This window comes from Miniopterus schreibersii (assembly GCF_964146895.1).
Source record: "Miniopterus schreibersii genome assembly, chromosome: 17".
Lineage (NCBI taxonomy): Eukaryota > Metazoa > Chordata > Mammalia > Chiroptera > Miniopteridae > Miniopterus > Miniopterus schreibersii.
Window position 1 is genome coordinate 1,162,376 of NC_138117.1, and position 23,177 is coordinate 1,185,552.

The following is a 23,177-nucleotide window of genomic DNA, read 5'->3' on the forward strand; positions in this document are numbered from 1 at the left end:
TTCTTGCTGCCTCCTCGAGCTCATGGTCAAGGCCGTCAGCCTGCCCACCCAGGTGCCTGATGGAGCTTGAGGGGAGGGGTCCCCTCTCCAAGGCCACAACCGTCCACCTCGGAATTTCCATGAGGCTGAGTGGGAGGTGACGGGACATGGCCGTGCCTCAGTGCCTCAGGCTTTTGCTATTAACAGAGATTTAGTAAATCTTCAACAAATGCCTTCACTTGCTGCAAGCTCTTAGGACAATTTTCAGAGACTTTAAATGGGTATTTTAATATCCTCTTTGCCCGTTAGCATTGTTTTGCTGGGAAACAGGTCAGCACAGTTCTTCACACTCCATTCTGGAAGTGGAACCTGTTCTGTTTCAACTATGATCACAATATGCATTTTAATTTATCACTCTTCTTTACGTCAGTACTAACTTGGTTAAAATAAGCTACAATATAGCTGTATTTTCGTTCGCCCAACTTCATACTATTTTTGTCACACATACCATATCCATATATGCTATAAATCCAAGTGTTGTAACTGCCTTACATAATGTCTTCTAATAGAAGACAAATATATTTAGTCTCATAAAAATTTACCCTTGCTTGTTTCCAATATTTATTTCTTCCAATGGATTTGAGTCACAATCTGGTATCATTTCCTTTCAGCCTTTGGGACGGTCTTTAACGTTCCTTTTCTGTTAGTTTGGCTAGCAATACATTTCCTGCCTTTATTTTGAAGGGTAGTTTTGCTGGATGTAGCATTCTTGACTGACAGTTCCTTGTCTTCCCATTCTTCAAATAAGTCCTTCATTGACTTCTGACCTCCACTGTTTCTGATGAGAAGTCAACTGTTAATTGTATTACTCCGCTATGTGAGATAAACCGTATTTTCCTGTTTTCAAGATTTTCCCAACAGTTTCACTATAGTGTCTAGGTGTGGTTCTCTTCGTGTTTATCCTGGGTTTTATGGAAATTGTTGGATTTGTAGGTTGACCTTTATCATCAAACTCAGGAAGTTTCCGCTATTATCCTCCCAAAGATTTCTGTGCCCCGCTCCCTGACTCCCATTACCTCTTGGTGTGCTCAATGCCGGCCCACAGGGGTCAGTGTGAAGCTTGCCCATAATGAAACATGGCCCTCTCTTTTAGGAGCATTTACATTTTTTTCTGATTCCACTTAATTTTGAAAACTTAGTTCACTGGCTATTACTTAAAAACATGGTATTTATTATATTCTCTCAAAAACAGGGAGAATAATATTTAGGTTTTTGTTTTGCATATATAGGAACTTAAGAGATGACAAAAGTAAAGCTGTAATAAAAGACTGGATGAAATGGGAGAAAACGGTTTCCAGGTGCAAAGTAAGAATTCTCTTCATATAAACAGTGATTAAAAGGAAAAATGAGAAGAGGAGGGTGGGACAGTAGTGTTCCTCTGGACCAGACAAAGTTTATAAAACCTTAAGTGTAACCTTCAATGACAGTCATCCGCATTATAAAAAAGGGGTCATTATGAGTGATGTGGAAATGGCAACATATGCTTTTACGAGTGCCACATCTCTGACCATACAGATTTCAGATACTTTTTGGCTCTACATATGAGCGTTTTGAAAGAATGGAGCTACATCAACTAAATGACAACCAATAAATATAATTAGTTCTTCATCAACACAATAAGGCAACAAAAACCATTAAAATACTTTTCCTAATATAGTCAAAGGCTAATCTCAATTTTCACTTACATATTTATAGGCAAATGTGTCATTACCAAAGAATGCATAGCACAACAAAAAAGTGTCTTAAGTCTAGTGATTTTGATCAGTTTTTCTAATACACATAATTATCAAAAATTTATTATAAAAATCTACATATACAATTAAGTACTTTTTCAAAAGTCTTAAAATATAATCAGAATGAAATGTGTAGAAAGAGACATTTCAAAGTCATAGCAGTTACTACTGTTACAATATTTAATCATTTTTACAATAGGTGTGCTGGTCCGTTTCAATTGAATTCGTTCTCAGAAACATCACAAGTCTTGCTGGATTTCGTTTAGAGCAAAAGCAAGTTGCTTAATTTTGGCTTCCATTGCTCTTTTGTTCTTGCAGTTTTCTTGCAGAAGTCCGCGCATTTCTTCTTCAACTTGGTGAACCTAAATCAAATACAAATTTTGCTTTTAAATTTCTTAGATTTAAAAAATGCATTCTGGAAAAAAAAAAAGTAAATATATTCTTGTCCATTTTGTGACATTTATTTAAAGCAAAGAGGTTATTTGTTCAAATACTAATTGTGAAACAATGTTTATGCTGTAGACAAAGTACTGTACAGTATCTATTTCTCAGAGGTTCTGGCGGTGGACACATGGTGATTTATTTAGACTCTATTTTGAGCTTAGACCATTTGTTGAGAGACATGCAGCTTCCCAGTAGCGCAGCTGGACAGAAACAGTCTCTGGCTTCATCTCCGCACCACCCCCTGCGCTGCCATGACTGCAGTCACGCCATCCCCTGGCTTCATCTTGGCCCTCATGGACTTTCAAACCCAACATAACCTCCCTCCCCAAAGATACTCTACTACAGTCCCGAGCGCATTTCTACAGTTGCTGTTGGTTATAAACTGCCATCTTTTAAAGAGGTCATTTTATCATTAGAGTTCTCTGTCGTCAATACTGTTAATTTCTGCTTGAAACTCTCCCTGGTGGCACAGCTCTCCTGACAGGGCTTCACTACGTCCATCTCTCCTCCTGTCTCTAATATAGATTTCCTACGCCGCCTCCCTCAGGAAGCTAATATTTCTCCTAATTTAAATCACCATCTTTATGTGGTGCCTCACTTTTTGTCGTCACATGGACACTCTGGTACCGCTTCTCTAACTCCCTGACAGATCCATCCCTTTAATATCATATCATATTGGCAGGAGGCCAACTGAATTCGGCACTTTCAGCTAAGTAAGGGCAGAACCTGATACTTAGCACCTGACGTACCCTTGCCAAACACTGGGCAGACCTAGAATAAAACAGCTGAAACATCTGTTGACTTGACATGGAGAAAGAACTAAATTTTGAGCAAGTCATACTTCTGAACTCATTCACTGCGATTATTTCCAAAGCCCTCCTCTCTCTTCAGACTCCTGAGGGCGACGCCCATTAACCACAGGACCTTCACTGTAACGACACGGAGTCTTCCTGTCCCTTGCTACTGGGCTCTTCCAGCTGCTGACGTCTGAGTCTCTGGTTTTACAGGAGACAGTCATCCCCCACCCAGGGGGAAATGTTCCAAACCCCCCGTGGCTTCCTGAAACCACGGAGAGTGCCAAACCCCTTTACACTACGTTTTTTCCTACACTCACATACCTATGATAAAGCTTAATTTACAAAACAGGCATAGCAAGAGATTACAATAAAACAGAAAAACTAGAGCAAGAGACTAATGAAAGGCACATGACGTGGTCTCAGAACATCCTGCTCTGCTGTATGCACTGTGCTCACCCTTATTTCCGAGATGACATGAACTGATAAATGCCACACCCATCCCTGAATCCGTGACCACCCTCACCTGCAGTGAATGGCCTGGCATCGCTCGTTTCAGGGGTCCCTGCTGAAGTCCTCACACAGGCTCAGTGCTTTCTGAGCAACACGCTGCCATCAATCGGTACATGTTTTCTGTCCATGTTCTCCACCCAGAAACTTAAAGTCTTTTCTATCTTATCGAAGCACTTACCATGCTCTGAGGCTGTAACTTTTGCAATTTGAAGTACAACAGCAAAACTAGCATGAATTTCTCTTTCTTCACAATTTCACGATAGAAGATTCGTTCTTACTGTAGATTTTAGCAACCTCAGCATACGAGTTTTTCTTTCCTTATTAAGTCCAGAATGTTCACCTTTCCACTTAAAGGAAGCTCTTTACAGCTTCTCTTTGGCATGTCCGAGTTGCCAGCATCACTACTCTTGTGCTTTGGGGCCGTTATTAAGTAAAATAAATGTTACTTGAACACAAGCACTGCAAAACCATGACAGTTGATCTAATCACAAAGGTGGCCACTGAGTGGCTAATGGGCAGGAAGCATGTACAGCATGGAGATGCTGGACAAAGGGATAATTCACGTCCAGGGTGGGGCAGGCTGGGATGGATTTCATCACACTTTTCAAAATGGTGTGCAATTTAAAAAACTTATTATTTCTAGAACTTTCCATTTACTATTTTGGACCACAATTGAATGCGGGTAACCAAAACTTCAGAAAGCAAAATGGCAGATTGGGGGGGCGGGGGACTATTGTATCTGTTTCTATTACCACTTCATCAGGGAAAAATGGAATTTCACAGCTGTCCCCTCAGCTAGCAGATCTCAACAGAAGGTTCCATCAGAATCACACGTTGAGTTTGAAAAACACCTGGGTCTGACCCCAGACAGTGAACAGAAATTTCAGGGGCAGCCCATGAGTGTGTATGATTAAAGCTCCTCTGTCAATGATCGTAATATGACAAACCTGATAGTCCTGAGCCCTAATTATTGATAAAATACCACTTCTTCAGAACTTTTCCATATTGAATACACTCAGTCCCCACCCACCTGTGTGCAGGTGAAGGGGCTTCCCTCTGAGACTCTTGGGGAGGTGGAAGTTCTCACCCTGAGCACAGCAGGTGCACAGCTGGTTTCATCACTAGCATATTCTACAGCCAGCCTACACATCACCTATGCTTTGGCCTGGCTTCACGATGGTTCTGGCAACATTCTTCATATCTGTTTGGTCATTAAATCATACTGGCTTTTCTCTTTATAAATCTGTTTATTTAGCTGCACAACTCAATACTGGTAATCAAGTTCAGTTTACATACAGTACCTTTATATTTGCAGAATCAATATATTTCTGCTTTTCATTTTCCAGCTGTACTATTTCAGCGTGATGAGCTTCTACAATCGCCTCCACTTGTTTTTTAAAGGCATCATCCATACAAGAGAGCTTTTCCATAGCATCCCTGGGACAGAAAACAAGACCCATGTCTCTGTGTGTATAAAAGTTAGGGTGTTTTTCTTGAGACGGCAGCTCTTACACTCATCTTTCAATGCATGCATGACTCCTCTAAATAGCAAAGGGCTCTGGATCTTGGGTAACGATACGCCTCCCACCCAGCAGAATCGGTTAGCAGCAGACCAGAGCAGGGGAACCTCGTGCACTGCACGTGTGTCAGTCTCCCCGTCTGGAGCCCATATGTTCTGGCTCTCCTATCCTCTGAGTCTAGGGCGTGGTTGATAAGCACCTTCACAGGTGACTACCACCAGTCTTTTCCCCTCCATGCACTTGTGGTGTGATAATTATTTGAGAAGTGTATACTATAGGCAGGTTTACATTTATAAACAAGTATGTCTGACTTACCTGCACTAATGCTTAACAGATAAAAACCCTAGGTTAATAAACACATTAAACAGTATTCACATTTTAGTGCTAAAAGTTTCTTAGAGGCAAAACACCAATTCCTTTACATTAAATATAAGCGAAGATTTCATTTAAAAAGTCAGTCCATAATGAACACACTTTCTGGCGCTGGCGTCACCCACAGATAGTGGACTGAATGTCAGGACCACAGGTCAGAGCCTTTCTTTTATTCCCAGTTGCAGCACAGTAACCACATGACTGAGAACAAGTGAAACCCACACTGAGGTTTTTCAATATAAAATAGAATCATCCTGCCTGTTCTGCCAACTTCACAGTTACTGCTGGGTTCAAAATAGAATATAAGAAAAGCCTGGCTGGTGTGGCTCAGTGGTTGAGTATCGACCTATGAACCAGGTCACAGTTTGATACCCAGTCAGGGCACAAGCCCAGTTTGTGGGCTTGATCCCCAGTAGGGGGTGTGCAGGAGGATTGATGTTTCTCTCTCATCTATGTTTCTCTCTTTAAAATAAATAGAAACAGATTAAAATGTAAGAAAAAGATCAACTTATACATTAAGAAACTATACACATAAAATCTTTTTTACTAACAACAATTTGCTTATTAAGATTCCACTGAACTAAAAATCACATATACCAACCTTAGACATAAGGCATGAACACAGAAAATCAGGTCTACTGTTTGCCATTAATGATAAATTTAACCATAAAATATGAGATTCTAAAACTTGTTGGGCTTTGTGATTTTTATCAAGTTCAGGAAGTGCTATTTATAGGCAATGATTCTGTCTTCTAGGACCCAAAGGACTGCCAATCGCAAAGCCGTGATGAGCAGGAGAGAAGGTGGAGCAGGTTCCGAGCCCAGGACTCTGGTCAGCTGGTTGAGAGCACAGCACAAGAGGGAGGGTAGAGGACAGAGTGACTGCTGTCAGTCAAACCTCTCCAGAGGGGAGAGAACAGCACCTCCGATCTCAGGGAGTGAGAACACGAGGAATCCGATTCTCGGTCCCATGAGACCTGCTGGAGTGGAGCCACTGCCATGGGCGTCCATGTGCCACGCTGTCTACTCCACTCTATTTCGACACGAGACTGATCACGACACTGTGCTGCCTATTTTGAAGGCAGCTAACTTTGTAAATTATTTTAACAAGTCTAGTTATAGAGTTTACAAGATAAAACCTGCATTTCCTCTAGAGCATTTACAAAGCCCACAGGTGAGGGCACCCAGGAACACACGCCTTCTTCCCCTGCTTTGAAATGAGCTCTCCCTTCCCTAGTGCAGTGCCCTGGAGGTCAGGAGACCTACTCTTTTGACAGCCACACACAACAGCCAAACACCACTCGCCACTTTCAAACAGTGTGGAAACAATAAGCCCGGTATGGAAAACAAACGTTCATACAGTAATTACTACATGTCGGCACTGTACTCCTACAAACACTCAGACACAGAACTTAGGGCTCACTCACATCAACAGGAAGGGGAGCTAGTGCCTCCCTTTAGGATGGAAGGATGGAGTGGAGATCAAGTACCTGGCAAAAAGCTGCTTCCAGCTTCCCCTGCCTTTCCTCCCACCTCACCCCTCCCGTGTTCTGTTCTGGGGCTTCATACTTACTTTTGAAGTTCAATACTTTTGTCTCTTTCCGCTTTCAGTTTCCTTTCCTTGTTCTCAAACTTCTCCTTAGCTTCTTTCACTTGTGTTTCGAGGTTAGAGAGGAGCTCCCCTTTATCGTGCCATTTCTGGTTAAGGGTGCTGACGGGAGAGGGGACAATGTTAGAGATAAAATCGGCTACACAAAGTGATTAAGCCACGGTTTACGTCTCAATGGGAAATACTGGAGCACACCTGTAAGCTTTCCTAATATCCTCAAGTTCTAATTCCTTTGCTTGCAGCTGCTGCTTTAGTTTTGCTTTTCTTTCATTGTGTCTTTCTAGCTTCTCGATTATGTCATCCAGTTGCGAGGACTTTTCCTCGAGTTGTTCCTGGGTGCACTTCTGTATTTCAGAGACATTCTCTTGTAGTATTTTGATGTGTTCCTCTTTTTCCTGTAAACACTTTAAGAAAATAATAAGTATTAATCCTAGATGCTGCATTTCCTAATTATGGCTTAAAATTATTTTAAAAACTACAAATTAAAAATAAATCGAATGTTCAATGAGTGTTTTAGAGAAGATTTACAGAACAGTAAGTGCTACTAAGAGCGAGTTTGTCTAGCCCTGCTCTTTATTTCAGGAAGTTAGTAATTACTAGTCACAGAGTGGAAGGGAAGGAGGAAGCAGCACAAAGAAAACCAATTAACACAGTTCTGCATTTGAAAGAATGTTTTCAGGACAGAAAGAGAGAAACTCTAGGTGGCTGATAGCTGTAGGGGATGGAAAGGCACAGGTTAGACTCTCTCTGCTGTGCAGATGTGTAGAACGATGTGCGACTTCAGGACCCAGGGCTGGCGCAGACGGGCCTTCCCTGTGCCTTCTGTGGGGATGGAGCCGCCTGGGCACGGGCACTGTCTGCAGGCTCCAGGCCTCAGGCGTCCCAGGGAACTCGCTGCAGGTGCGCAGACAGAAGCTGGTCCTCTCTCTGCCCTGGTTCTCCTACCCCACTGCCTTCTGTTCCCTTGGGAAAAAGGAGGCACACGAATGCGGACAAGTCTGACTTAAGGACGGATTCTCAGTCTCGGAGTGTGCCTCAGTTCCCCAGGGTGTCAGAGCTCAACACTCTAAGCAGAGGTAGCCGGGGGATCTCAGCCAACATTCGCATGAGCCATGAACTGCTCATTTTCTCCCACGACTCCCTTAGGAGTGGGCAGTCCCCACACAGGTCATTAGGAAACCACACAAGCCATGGAAGACTATGAAATAACCTCTTATTAATCAGAATAACACTGCAGCACCCGAGTCTCCTGATCCATATATACTGAAAATACCAAAATAATACATGGGGAGGAAGCAGAATCTCAAAAATTTCTGTGTCTGACTTCCACAGCCCAAAGCCAATTACTGAATCTACTCAGCTGAAAACGTCGAGCTCCCACTTTTGCGATTAGGCCACTGCCCTTTTGAGTTACGAGCTGTGCCCAGCTACCTCTGCATGTTCTCAGACCCAGGAGGCACCAGGCCTATTGTGCGGTTAGGCCAAACGCAAGGCATTGTACCAAATAGTGTCTGCTTTGCCTTGTGAAATTTAAATACAAACCACTAGTCTTTCTGTTTCATATTTACCTTGATTCAAAAGAAAATAAGCTTGGCTAGATTTTTAAAACAAGAAAAAGGGCTTATTGCTAAAAAATCTCAGGAACTGTCAGTAATCTTAGTAAATTGCACATGGGACAGGTATGTCTAAAATACTGGATACACTGAGACCAAAGCTTCAGCTGAGTGAACACCAATCACTGTTCAGGGGAACACAGGCCAGGCAGTCACGCCTCCATCTAGGTGCCCAGAAAGCAACATGGGGTAAACAGGAGGTTTATTTTCTGTACTTGATGAAATTAAGTTCTCAAGGATTTTCCTAAAAATGACTAAGAAAGAAAATAAAATCTTAGGTACTTAATCCGTCTAAAGAATGAACCCCTAATTTTAGGGTGATAGCCCCACTCAGAAATTTCTTTAAAGCCTCCCTTTTCAGTTATTTTTATACTTTAAGAGATAACTTCTGGAAGAAAAGTTGGGGATTCAAGTTTGATTTAGCGCTCAAGATAATTTCCAGAAAATTTCTCTGGAGAGTTTCCAAGTAAGATGCTTTGAAACAAGCCATCTGTCAGCATCCTCTAGGACAGGCCCCGCTGAGGGAAGGGCGGGGTGCATGGAGTCCTTGGGACAGGCGTGGATCTTGCTGTCAATTCTTATACCTTTCCATAGTATAGGAGAGTAGGCTTGTCATAACGTTGAGAAGTGAGTTAGCAATAGTGAGAGGTACTAAACCATGCTCTAAAGGGGTATTTTAAACATATAAAAGGTTTAATTCTTGTGGTTCCTAACCATTCACCGACACTATTTCCAGTTATTTCAAAAGGTAATAGAAACATTCTCCATAAAACACTGAAGTAAAAGTAATTTCAAGTTAGTAAGTGAACGCCACATACCACTTTTAAAAGCAAAGGAAACTGATAATCTGTCCTAACTTCCACAGCAGCTGGATTCACAGGGACAAACGTTTAGTGGATACTCTACTCTGACCCTGATCCTCAAACCTGCCATATGCTGTCTTCCCAAAGTAAAGCTCCCACTTACAACTTTCAGCTTCCCGATGGTCTCAGTTTGGTCCTCTATGACCTTGCACTTAATCCGCAGTGCGTCACTGTCCTGCTCACGTGCTTCCCGGAGAGACTCGTTTTCTCGGCATAAGCTTTCCACCTGCGCCTCCAGCTTCCCGCGGTCCTGGGCCAGGCAGGATCCTGGGAAAGACACCAGCAGTAAGCTTTGGAGACGAGAGGGTCTGCCTTTTACGAACATCTAATTTAATAATGTGTTAATACAGTAAGTAAAAAGGGAATCTGGTTAGAGAAACAAGACACACAACAGCACAGGATGAAGGGGACAGGGCCAGAGAACAAAAAGGGCAGCTACACACCTAAAACCCCACACCAAGAACAAGTGACTTACACAGGCCCTGTCAGGATATGACATACACACAACCAAGCCACACGCCACACTCCCATGTGGACTGATAGGTGAGCCAACATCCGTAAGGCATCCTGAATGCCCCGCACGGGCCACCTCTTGCTGTCCAGTGACTGGAAGGGAATGGACTGACCAGGTTACCTAAGCGGACAGTGGTTTCCATCCACACACCACTTCCCATTTCTCCACGTGTAACAAGATACTTGTTAGCAACATTTTTAGAAGAGAACAGAACGCTGCACCTGTACAAGTAACGTAAAATCACTGTAGGAGAAAGAAGTGTTTTCAACAACTCATTCAGCTGTAGCACAGCAAAGGTAGACCTTTTCAGAAAAGTAGCCCGATCACACTGGGAGGAAGAGCGGCCAAGGTCTCAGGGTGCACTCCCAGTTGGTATAATAAACCACTTCCTGTTTCCAGGAGGCGATGAGAGCGGCCATGGCTCCAGGCTGCGGGACAGGGAAGCCCTTCATGTCCTCTCCAATATACAGGTTTGCTCCTTCTTAAAATGGGTAGTTTCCCTTGACAATCTGAGAATTTTACCCTGTTGTGCCAGCTCATGTCCCCACATTCTTCTCTCTGTCCTCAGCCCGTAAATCAGTGACTCCTTGGCTGCGAGCTCAGAAATCAGCTGGACCTTTTCATGCTTGAGCAGCTCGATCTGGATGCTCTTCTGCTTGTCGTCTTCGATCAAGAGCTCCAGGGTGCTGATCTGATTCTGTATACTCCCCAACATGGAAGACACAAAGCAGCTGTTATACTTAAATGTTTCTCTATTTCCCACTTCTTACATTTTATAGTAAGAAAAAAACGTTATTTAAGCCAATACCAGGTAAATGTTCCTCAATTTTACATCAGAAAAAGTTTTATTCACTAAAGATAAATGTAGGTCAGGAAATAAATCAAATTATAAGAAGCCACTCCTTCAAACTCTCTGAATTTTACTCTAACACCCTCAGAGCACCACACCTACAATACTCCAATTTCTCAGCATTTACATCAGTGGCCTAGGGGTCATTTGCAGGAAGGAAGTTCTCTTGGCAAAATGTCCCTAATATTTAAAATGGTGACAACAAAAGTTAACTTAGGATTATTATAGTAGGTATATCTAAAAAAGCACCACCATACAAAAGTAATGCCAGTGACCCACATGCTATTTCCCAAAGCTCAACAATCTGGGCATCACAATTTCTGCTCTCACTTCAACTAGTTCCTGGTTGGTTACCCAGTATGTTTTAAAAAAGTAATTCACTTATTTCGTTTAAATACTATTTCAGTGTAAGCAGCACACTCTGAGAAATCAGGGTTCACCTCCTAGTTTACTTGTCTCGCACATGTCAGATGCTCGGTATTATTTAGAACCTCAGCACTGTACCTTTCTCAACACTGCGGGCACCAGGAAAAACACGTAACAAACTGAACAGAAAGACAGGACATCTCACCTGCAGGTTCGTCGCTGTTTCGTGTTTCAGTTTGGAGACTTCCGCCAGCTTTGCCTTTTGCTCCTTCACCATGGAGGTCAGATCTTTAATTAAAGAGGAAGACTCGTTTTCTTTCCGTTGAGCCCAAACAAGAGCATGCTTGCTCTTTGCTAACTCAGTTGCAACACTTTCAAAACCATCTTTAACCTATATTTTAAAATTGCATTATAAATAGCAGTTCTCACATATTTAGAACATACTTGTTTCTGGAAACAGCTTACTTCTCTCATGTTTAGAACCACAGATGTTTAGCACAAGGATAAAATTCATAGATAACTTGCTTTGAGGGCAGGTCATGTGGTCTGCTGTGTGCGACACAGAGCGTGGCTATCCGTGTTCTAACAACACGTGACAGATGCCCGGCCAGGTTGGTCTGCACTCCCTGCCCCACAGCCACAGGAATCTAGGCCTCCCAGCTCTCTGTGCATCTGACCATTCACAACCTCCCTGGGCTTTGGCAACAGCAAGAAGAGTGCCATCATCTCCATGAAGACACCAGCGCTCTAAGAATGTAAGGGATCTGCTTAAGGTCATAGAGCCAGCGTGTCCACAGAACTACAACTCTAACATGGGGGTCCCTCATCACACATGTGGCTGGTTCTGTTTTCACTGAAAAGCTAAATGCCAATTCTTACATCTTTAAATCTCCTGGCTTCGAGAGTTAAAGCAATTCGAAACTCATTTTCCAAGTCCAGGTACTGCTGGTTCAAGGCATCGATTTTTCCCTGGTATGCTTTGATCTCCTGCTCGTGCTTTGCCTCCTCCTTAGCCACCTCCTTGGCTACGGCTTCCTGGAACTCAGCATCACTGAAAAATTCCCTTGTTTCAAGTTCTTTCCTGGAATGAAAAACAAGCAACAATCACAAGATGCTGTTGCCCTGAAAAGAAAAACTTTAAAGGTCTGTAGTCACTAAATATTCTCTATCCCTAACGGTCACTCAAGGTAAGCTCCTGACCTTCAAACACAGAAACTGGGAAGGACAGAGAAGGAACGTGAATTTTACTTGATTGCTCGGTAGGGACAGGGTCAGAGGAGGGTCCCCGTCTAAGTTCCCGAGACAGTCAGGGCCGTCCCAGGGTTCTTAGTGGCCCTGCAGGAGCTCTGCCTCCTGCCCCTTCCGCTACAGCCGGGTCTGACATACACCACATGCAGCCTCACTGGGACCAGTGGCTGGGTAAGGGAAAAATCAGTTTAACTGAAATTACCCACCAATCTTCTGATATAACGTCCATTTTTTCTTTAAATGTGAGCTCACTGCTTAGAGCTCGCCACTATTTTTCTTGACTAAATCAAGTCTATAATACAAAATACATGACTTCCAGGCTGGGTTTCTTTAAGACGTTAAAAAAGATCTGTAAAGGAAACTAAGTACAAGCTTTTAGAGTTTTTGATGATTTCCCTTCCATCTTTCATAGTGTCCTGCCCACACAGGATGTCGATTTCCCCCAGAGCACCAACATTTCGTGCCTACAGGACATCAGGGAATTAGCCAGGGGCAGCTGCAGACAAGCAGCTGAAAGTGTTTCCATTGCTGAGGACTCAGGGCAGGCCGGCGAGTGTAACCCAGGGACCCTCAGCCTGCCGCCTTTTCCTGGAAACAGACTTTTCCTGGGACAGTCAGGTGTGGCCTGTGAAGCCGGGAATCCTTTCTACCTGGCCCTTCACAGAAGTGTTAGCAGCTGCTCCACAGGAGTAGAGAATGTGACTGACTGAACATGTGTTGCTTGCAGGGCAATGGACTGTTCTCCATATATGACGACACCTTTAGGTTGGGTTTGAAGAAATGCTGCACCATTTTGGGTCTCAGCCGCACCTCAGTACATCCTGTCTGTAGCTGCCACTGAACTAGGAGGCAACTTTGCCACACACACAGGCTGTCCGTGTCCGTGGGCTCTGCCAACCTCAGCTGCGCAGCCCCCGCTGGTGTTTGGGGAGGGGGGGAGGGGAGTGGGAGGAACCAAGCAGATGCCTTCCTGTGCTCGCCTATAACACTCTCAGGAGTTCTCATTCACCTGTGCTCTTGCTCCTTCAGCGTGAGGAGGTCATGAAGCTGCTGCACCTGCTCCTTCTCTTGGAGCAGGGAGGTGCGCAGGAGAGTTATTTCCTGGTCGGCAGCGGCTGCTTTGAGCTCCACCTCTTCAATAAGCCGCATCTGGGGACACACACAGTCCAGTACTTAGATGATAAACCCCCACCTCCATTTCTGTAGCAGCTCCTGAGAAAAGTGCCTTCTAACAACAGGACGTAGTGCCTCAGTGCCTACGCCAACTTTCAACAGGTCCCAGGTGACTATATTGTGGCCACACCAGGTCCAGACCCAGACACATGCGACACACTGGCACTGTCTACTGCTCACCTCACCCAGACCAGTGTGTGTGACAGTGAAATCCCTTCAGAACACAGAAATGGACACAGACACAGAGAACAGACCGACTGTTCAGAGAGGAAGGCGTGCGGGCCTGGGTGAACAGATGAAAGGATTAAGAAAAAAGTATACAGCTGGTGTGTTACAGAATTGTACACCTGAAACCTATATAATTTTATTAACAATGTTGCCCCAATAAATTCAATAAAAAAAAAACAACCAAACCTTCAGGCACCCCAAAGAGCCTTTACATCCTGGTTCTGGGAACACAACCCCAGCAACCTGCAACATGTCCACCAGGTCTGATGGCCCTGTGAGTGCAGGAGACTTAATTCAAAAACAACTCCATGGGCTAACTGGCCATTGCACTAACCTCTGTACACTAACCTCTCAGCCCGCCGGGTAGCCAGAACTGTTTCTGACCAGAGCCAGGCCAGTCATTCACTCGGGGCCAACAGATGAACCAAGACACACCTGTGCCGCCTGCTGCTGCCCTTTCTGCTGCTCCATTTTCTCTAACGCTCTCTCCAGGGATCTCAGGTGTCGGATGTGATCTTCTTGCTGATCTCTTGCTTTAATTAACTCAATAGTTAGTTTTTTAATTTCATTTTGAAGCCTGTGTACCATAATTTCAAGTTGGACTTTGGAATTTCTCTCTTTAAAAATAATTTCCTTTAACCTAAAGCAGAAACCAGATGTATATGTTACTCATTAAAAAGGACAGGAACTGTATCAACATCAAAGGTCACAGTGGAGAAGAAGATCTGAAGCATGTTTCAAACTCTCATTAGGTTAAAAAAGAAAAGGCTGAGAAACGGCACCACGCCTCCCTCCCGTCCCTGAAATAACACTGCCCCCAGAAGACAACGCTCTTCCTGAATTAATGAAACTTCATCTCATGTGAACTTCGTCCACAGCAAACCTAACTGGACAACACTTGTCAGGCTGTGCCCGGCATGGGCCTAATGGCCAGCAGGACAGATGGGACAGCTTGTGCCTTCTGGGAGCTCTTGCTGGGCCTCACTCAGAAGACCCATCAAGCTGATGCCTCCGGCTGAGCCCAATAAACAGGGCCTGCGTCCGTCCTTTGTTCTGAACCAACCACTGAAGCGCTAAATTCACCTACGACACTGTTCTGATCTCCAAGTTCACGTTCCCCGTGCTGAGCCAGCTGCAGGCTTGGACGTGCCGTTACCTGTCCGTGGTGAGCAGGGCCAGGCTGTGGATGTCTTTTTTCTCCTTTGCGTGTTTATGCAGCTCACTGATATAATCCACGAGCTTCTTTTCAGCTTGCTCAGCTTTCCACCTTTTCTCCCTCTCCTGGTCGAGCTGTGTGACAAGTCTCTGAAAGAAAATACTAGTGTCACGTGAAGTGGGAAGTTACCTAACTTCTCGTCGCCTCACTGTTCTAATCCACAGCATGGGAATAGCAGCATTTCATTCAAGGGCTGTTTGAATTAACATAAGTGAAGCGCACAGATCAGGCCCGGCAGGCAATGGCCACTCAGACTGTCAGCTGCCGTTCCAGCCATGGTGATGGTACTATTATTTTTCCCAATATCAAAGCCTCTGTAGGTGAGAATAAGAGGGGAAATGACAGCAGGAAAGGTGGGAGACTGTTTAAAAAGCAGTTATACTACTGGAAGAATAGTGCACATCACAATCAGAACCACAGCTTCTCAAGCAAAACAAAATTATAAGCAAATCAGTCCACTAAAAACATGGGAATGAGTCAAGCAAATATTGAAGGCTTTTAAAATTCTTCAATGCCCCTTCATCTGGAGTCCGTGGGTCCACAACCGGGTTCCAGGAGTCCCTGAAAATCCTGAGCTGTCACACATCTGGACGTGTGCACAAAGGCAGACACTGAGAAGACCCACAGATTTCCTGAGACATTTAAGTGTCTGGGAGCCAAAAGTTGGGAACCACTGCTCAAGGAATACAAATGTGAGAGTTTAGACTAGTTTCCTCCTCCCCAAGACTCAACACAGGACCTCACTGGAACCTGATCCTAAGTAAGCGTGTAATTCCCGTTCCTTTAGAAATTACAAAAATAACATCACAGGAAACCTGGAATCCAGGAAGGGAAAATGAACTAATTTCCATCACACCAATAAAAATGCACACAACGCTTTGCTCATAAGAACATGCACTATTTTTCTGGAACTAGCTGTAACTGAAACCAAGATCACGGACATTCATTTTTCTGACTCTCTCAGCCCTACCCGGTAGGTGTTGTCTTCTAAGCAACTGCTGCCCACTTGAATCAGCTCAGTCTTCGGCTCCTCAGCCTCCTCCAGTTGGTTACAGCTCACGAGAGATGATCTCATATACAAGCCTTTAAAGAAAGGCTGTTTCACTTTATAATTATAACTGCAAAGAAGAAAACAGAAAATAACCCACAGGATGTGCTGTGTTTCCATTTTCCATACCTGGAGAAGGGACAGTCTGTCCCAGACAAAGGGAACCTCTGTCTACATTTACACAGATGCACCAACCAAGTCTGAGTGGCAGGGCTGAGAAGTTGCATCACAGACGTTAGAAAAGTAAAAGGTATCCCATGAGACAGCTTTGAGGAGGAAGCTGAAGAATTAACTGTGTGTCTTATCTGAATTTTACAACGGAAACAAGTACCTTGTGAAAGGGTTGTTGTTTTTGTTGTGGTGCCTAATAGTCTGGATTGTTTTGGAGTAATATGGGATTTTTGATCTTCGAGGAATTTTTCTATTACATCCTTTTCTGTTTCCATAGTCACTCTCAGAAGTCACATCTGTGTCTCTCTTCGGTCTCACGTCTTTCTCGGGAACATTATCTATTAAAGAACTAGAAGTCTAGAATAAAAAACCAACAAACTTTGTTAAAAGTTCCATCGGTATAAAAGACTAAACTTTGAAATCTCCTGAAACATGCCGGCCTTTTACAAGATGAAGGGTTTATAAAGCAAGCTTGAAAGTAAACAAAGGCGACAGCTTCTGCTGTGGACAAACAAGCTCTTACCAGGCGACTCTCTCAAGGTAAGTTATAAACTCTGGGGAAAATACAAGCAAAACAACAAACGAAAATGACTTGCAGGCCCTGAGAAGTGAGCACACATAGGCTTGTTCTAGAGGAGTTGACATGTGGGAAAATATGTCCCTGTGGTGTTAGCCTGAGAACAGGTCACACTGTGCCGGAGTCTTCAACTCAGGTAGAAAAGCCAGGCTCTGGGGCTGAACCATCAACAGGACAGCGCAGAGACAGCAAGAAGCCCAGGAAAGGACAAGAGCAAACCGCCGAGGGTCAAAGTGACAGTTCAAGTCAAAGCAAGTCAATCACCTGCCACAACAAAAATATCTACACCCTTTGGAGACTCCTAACAGCAACATGGTGACATCACAAGATCCAGAATGAACCCAACAGCCCTGCCACAGGAGGAGTGGCCCTGGCTGACCTGCTCCCGGGGGAGGGGGTTCAGCAAAGACTTTATATGGAAACATGCAAAACCCATGGACACAGACAATAATGCAGTGAGGGCCTGGGGAGGGGGCAGGAGCGCAGTAGAGGGGAAAATAAGGGGACATCTGTAATGCTTTCAGCAATAAAAATAAATTAAAAATAATAATAGCAAAATAAAAATAAATAAATCTTTGAGAAAAAAATTAACTCCCAATCCCCCATGTTCACAGACACGAATCCAAAGAGTTGTTTCCTTCTTTTTGAAATAACAGGTGAGTTGGTGGAAATAAGGTGAAGCTCAACAGAAATTACACAGGGGATAAAGCACAATGAGAGAAGCGAGGGGAAGCGCGCCGCCCCTCCTATCAAGAGCTCTGCAACAACCCGCTCCCGAAAAGACGAGGGTAGGCAGGCAGACACACACATGGATGAAGTACAGTGTTTCCGATTGGTCTGCTTGTACCAGTTTTTACCTTCTTTTCTGAACTACTATTTCAACAAACACAACTTAGAAAAACAGGAAAAACAGTTACTTCGTTGAGAAGCTGTAAAAACTGATCATCTAATTTCTGAAGCTTCATCTCATTCTGAAAATCGCCGTCATGATTAGCCTTCTCTGGCTCAGGAGACGGGCACATGGACATGAAGGCAGGCAGCCCAGTGTCGGTTGGTGTGCTTGAGAACTGGTCCAGGGGGGCCACGTTGTCACCCATGTCACCCATGGGGGCTGTCACCATCGGCATGCCGTCAATGATCTAGGACAGACACAGCCTAGACCTTAGTGTTACGCTGGTTAATTACAAGCGGAAGGCTCTTTACATCAGGGTAAACCCAATACTATACCTCATCTTCACTTATAGTTAGGGGACAATCAGACGAGACTAAATTATCCAAAAGGCCTTCGAAGCACTGCAGACTTGAGGAATTCATCTGAGACAGATCGACTGGCTCACCAAATATGTTCTTGCAGTCCAAGACTCGGAGCTGGGGCAGGGTCTGCAACATCACAGCCTGGTACCCTGGAAAGACAGTCAAAGTGAAAACTCAGGTGTCAAAGAGGCTAATCACTTCTAGAATCAACTGAATTTATCAGCTACCAAATGCATCTCCTACGGCTGCCAAGAGCACTCGCTGATCAAACAGGAGACTCTCTAAATAGAATAACTAACCTGTTCACCGTGTTCTTCTTTTAACAGCAACTTAGTTTGTCTAAATAACTTATTTGCAAACACATAAGAAAAGCTGCAAGGCTTAAGACAAAGGCAAGCAGGCTCCCGGCAGCAGCTGCCGCACTGTGGCCCACCTGGCATGCGGCAGACGGGGTTGTCCTCGCCGTCCTTCTCCAGAGCCAGGTGGGTCAGGAAGTGCAGGCCCACCACGCACTGCAGCAAGTGGTGGATGCTGTCTATGCAGTTGCCGTGCAGGTCGATGTACCTGAGCTTATGTTTGATTCCATGAAGGGCCATCAGACCTGCAAGACGAGGAAACCCTGCTGATGCCCCAGAGGCCATTTCCCCAGAGCTCACTGAACATTCTGACGTGGGTCTGTTTCGCGGCAAAGGTGCAGCACGAGCGAGGCCTCAGTGTGAACCCTGCACTTTGGCAGACGGTCAGCCAAGTCAACTGGTTTATTTAGAACAGAGGCTCCCGGTGTGAGTTCTCCTCTTCAAACACAACACTCGGCCTCCTGGGCCCTGCAGGTGCTTCCAGAGCAGCGTAAACAAGGGCCCCGCCTCCTTTCTGATGAGCAGACACTGAGTCCACTTCCACTGTAGGTTTGAGCATAAAATACAGTCCCCGGTACTACCTAAGGTGTGGTAAGCTAGGAACTATCTTATCCAAGATTTCCATTACTCAGGTCAGGAAATTGCACCCAGAAAGTAACAGGCTCTGCTCACGGCACACACCAGTGACAGACCCACAGCCCATACTCATCCTCCTACTTCACATCTTTGGGGAAAAAGTAAAGAAAAATTAAAATACTGCTGCTACTTCAGCTGAAGGGCGGGGACCAGATCACTTCCTCTTTCCATGGCATCGAGGAGCGTTTCTCTGGCAGGGAGAAAGCAAGTGAGAGAACAAGGCCGCTTCAAACGTCGACGAGGCCCACAGAGGCCACTGGGACTGCTGCTCTACCCTTATCTAAGGAATGACCACAAAACTGTATCACCGCAGTCAGTTAAAAAGTAGGCAACAATTTTTAACCTTCTTAGTTGAAAAGAAAAAAATACTTATTTGGTCCTCAATTTGCCTGGCCTTTGGGATGTTATACACACATACTCTCTGATCTGGTGGGACAAACCTCAGGTGGCTTTGCAATTTAAATTACAATTTTATTCAAAGTAAATGACAAACTCAGTTCCTCAAGTGTTCAGAGGCCACATCTGGCTATTGGGTGCCATCCCAGACAGCACACATGGATAGTACTTTCATCCCTGTAAAAAGTTCTGCTGGAATTCTTCCTCTCTCTAGAACGGGATACTCATTAATCATCTAAGATTAAAATATCATTTGCCCCAAAGGAGGGCCTTTCGATCCAAGTTTCTTTCTGTTACGGATCACATTAGTTTTCATTCCAACTTTTCATTTAGCTGTAGCTTTGACATCAACACATTCCCTAGATGAGAGTTTTGGACAAAAATTGGGTTATTCAGTTTTCAATATGCTGAGCTCAGTTCAACGCACCACACATGGCAAATATTTGGCGTTAAAGGGAAATTAGGCACGTCTACTTACCACTGAGATCGTTTATGTGGTTATACGATAAATTCAGTCTAGTCAGATTAATCAGTGCCTCAAGTCCTGAAATAAAATGAAATAAAATAAAGCTTTTATGGGATGCAAATAATCAATGAATTAGAGCTATACAGGGTGACAATACTATTTCAGACTGTTTTGAAACAAATAACAGTGAAATCAATTTCGCTGGTATTTTACAAAACACTTTAAAAATATTGTTAACTTTTCTAGAAGAAACACATTTTTATATAATAAATTTAAGGTCAGTTTTCAAAAGTTTACTATTTATCTCATTATTTCAGGAAGGGTAAAAATGGACTTAAGTCATCTTTCTTATTCACAGTTTTACAAGAAAATCACTTACAAACCTTCTATTCTTGTGATCAGGTTGCAAGACAAATTTAAAGTGCGCAGCTTGGTCAGTGTGCTCAGCCCTTCGATTTGACTTATTTGATTCGATGACAGATCTAAATGCTGTAGATTCCAAACATGATCAATGGCTTCGATCTTGGAGATGTTGTTGCAGTGCAGATTGATGGCATGGAGGGTTGAATCTAGGGATAACTCCGATATGCTATAAAAGAAAATATGTACTATCGAAAACAGGTAAAAAATGGATTTTGAAATTGTGACCAAATAACGAAAATTAACCCAAAAGCATGTAGATTAGCGTGAGCTCTACTGGTTCTATAATGAAATCCTAGTTGCAGTAGCCTTGAAATGTCTCAGAAGGTACAGAGATTCTTATCACAAACCAGCATTTTGGAGCATTTATATAAACAAGAAACCCACTCAAGAGAGGCAGGTGACCCTGGGCATGTCTAGCTTCTCCATGCAAAGTGATCAGCACACAGCGGAGGCCCTGGGATCCCTACACCCCAGCTCAAATCTGTGTTCTACCACTTTATTTGCTGTTACATGAATAAATGAGTTAACCTCTAAGCCTGTTTCCTCATCTCATTCAACTCTCACAATTCTAAACAGTATGTATCATAAGGAAACTGAAGTTTTCAGAAATCAAACAACTTACCCACGCTCTTATAGTTACAACCTAATGGAGCCGGTATGAATCCAGATCTGGCTCTGCAGTTTATCATCTCACTTTCCTCACTGTCTGCAATGGCTGCGTAACCCAGGATGTGGCTGATTTCACCGGGCATTGCTGTTTCTAGGGAACAAGTCCCTGCCCTCCCTCACTGAGGACTGGAGTGCACGTCCCCTGAATGGGACCATCTCTTCAACTTCTCGATTACTGCCCCATAAACCAGAACCTTTCTGAAGACAGCTCATCCAGGAATACAAACTAGTGTCCACAGTTCAGAGGAGCTGATGGAGGCACGGTCAGCACTGGGACATGCAACGTCATGGCACTGGCTCCATGTCCTGTGCCCCATGGCAGAGAAAGATGCAGCATTTCTAAATGTCCAACTAGCAGCCTCTACAGCAAGGTTGGGAACCTTTTTTCTGCCAAGGGCCATCAGGATATTTATAACATCTTTCTCGGGCCACATAAAATTACCAACTTAAAAATCAGCCTGCCTTATTTGGTCAAACATTTAATTAACTCACCCCCAACGTGATGGCTGGTACTGATGCTCTTTGGCCAGGCCTTGGCAGGGCCAGACGTTCCCCACCCCTGCTCTACAGGTATGACTGTTGAACTATTTCCCAATTATCCAGCTTCTGTCATCTACCGAGCTATTCCTTAGTCCAGACCTTACGTTACTAACACGTGCTCTTAATGACAGCCGCCTATTTCCTGAAACATCTCTGCGTCTGGAAATTAACATTGTGCAGATCATGCAGCACCGCAGAAGAAGCACAGAGTGAAAATAGACGGAAGTGGGTTTAATTCTAACCTAACCACTCACCAGCTGCACGAGGCTGGGAAAGTTACTTACATCGTCTGAGTCTCAGACTTATCACACGAGAAACTACCACCTTGCAGAGCCTCCTGCGGGAGGGTGGGCGGGCGAGGGTACAGGCAACTCGCACGCCAGGCGGCCAGCCAGCGACATCTACTACCTACAGACACTCCTCTGAAAAACACCCTCCGGCCGACTTCAGACCAGGGTCCAGAACAAGACGCTTTCATTAGGAGCCGCCAGGCTGGCAGCGAGGGGGAACAGCACATGCAAAGGTTCAGAAGGGCCACGGCCCAGCCCGCTGTTGCTCAGCCCGGGGGGATCCGTGCAGGTGGGGAGATGGTAGGAGGTAAGAGGTAAGGCTGAGAGGTGAGGGGTCGGGGTGAGGGGTGAGAGGTCAGGCTGAGAGGTGAGGGGTCGGGGTGAGAGGTGAGGGGTCGGGGTGAGAGATCGGGCTGAGGGGTTGGGGTGAGAGGTCGGACTGAGAGGTGAGGGATCGGGGTGAGAGGTGAGGGGTCGGGGTGAGAGGTCGGGCTGAGGGCTGAGGGGTTGGGGTGAGAGGTCGGGCTGAGAGGTGAGAGGTGAGGGGTCGGGCTGAGAGGTGAGAGATCGGGCTGAGGTGAGAGGTCGGGCTGAGAGGTGAGGGGTCGGGGTGAGAGGTCGGGCTGAGAGGTGAGGGGTCAGGGTGAGAGGTCGGGCTGAGGGCTGAGAGGTGAGGGGTCGGGCTGAGAGGTGAGAGATCGGGCTGAGGTGAGAGGTCGGGCTGAGAGGTGAGGGGTCGGGGTGAGAGGTCGGGCTGAGAGGTGAGGGGTCAGGGTGAGAGGTCGCGCTGAGAGGTGGCAGGGGCCGGTCAGTAACCCAGGACAAGGGCCGGGCGCTCCGTGCACAAGTCCGCGCTGCACGACAGGGAGACGCGGGGCCGCAACAGGGTCAACTTTAGAGCTCGCGAGGGGTTCGAGGGCAGGAGCCGGGCTCTGCAGGGGCGGCTGGAAAGGGGAGAGGCCGGGGCCCAGGCCGGCCGGAGTCTAACGGGGCCCCCGGGAGGGAGGCAGCGCGGGCTCCGGCGCCCCGCCCCCCACCGGCCCGGGCTGCCCGCCGCCGGCGCCCTCACCTCCGCAGGCCCTTGTCCATGCAGCACAGGTCCCCGCAGCTGCTGTCGCCGTCCCCGTTCTCCACCGCGGCCTCCACCGGCGCCTCCATGGGCGCGGAGCGGGTCTCAACCGGCGCCGGGGCTGGGTCCGCCCGCCCGGAACACGCCTCCCGGAAGCGCGGCCCGCGGGGCGGGGCCAGCGCTCCTC

At 45.4% G+C, this 23,177-nt stretch overlaps 1 protein-coding gene across 3 annotated transcripts; it reads right to left on the reverse strand.

The window, feature by feature from the left end:
• Nucleotides 1–1,191: 1,191 nt before the first annotated feature.
• Nucleotides 1,192–23,177, reverse strand: LRRCC1 (leucine rich repeat and coiled-coil centrosomal protein 1). 3 transcript variants are annotated; one of them, XM_081116435.1, is made up of 19 exons: nt 22,991–23,177; nt 20,383–20,588; nt 20,012–20,077; nt 18,579–18,746; nt 18,119–18,294; nt 17,809–18,030; nt 16,475–16,671; nt 16,066–16,213; nt 15,036–15,184; nt 14,315–14,519; nt 13,488–13,627; nt 12,110–12,311; nt 11,436–11,621; nt 10,537–10,711; nt 9,604–9,767; nt 7,220–7,428; nt 6,989–7,126; nt 4,825–4,960; nt 1,192–2,134 (listed from the first exon to the last, which is right to left on the reverse strand). In XM_081116435.1, exons 1-19 carry the CDS (start codon nt 23,077–23,079, stop codon nt 2,012–2,014), a joined length of 3,099 nt encoding a protein of 1,032 aa, XP_080972561.1. In that variant the 5' UTR covers nt 23,080–23,177; the 3' UTR covers nt 1,192–2,011. The 3 variants fall into 3 exon arrangements, with proteins under 3 accessions (XP_080972561.1, XP_080972562.1, XP_080972563.1); XM_081116436.1 differs by lacking the exon at nt 18,579–18,746; XM_081116437.1 differs by lacking the exon at nt 17,809–18,030 and having other exon boundaries at nt 22,991–23,176.

Excerpts from the sequence above, each read along its gene's own strand:
- LRRCC1 (XM_081116435.1), bottom strand. The coding sequence starts at position 23,079 with ATGGAGGCGCCGGTGGAGGCCGCGGTGGAGAACGGGGACGGCGACAGC. Across the intron at positions 10,712-11,435 it reads AAACAGCGACGAACCTGCAG|AATCAGATCAGCACCCTGGA; the intron begins GTGAGATGTCCT and ends GGGAGTATACAG. Across the intron at positions 7,429-9,603 it reads CCATCGGGAAGCTGAAAGTT|TGTTTACAGGAAAAAGAGGA; the intron begins GTAAGTGGGAGC and ends ATTTTCTTAAAG.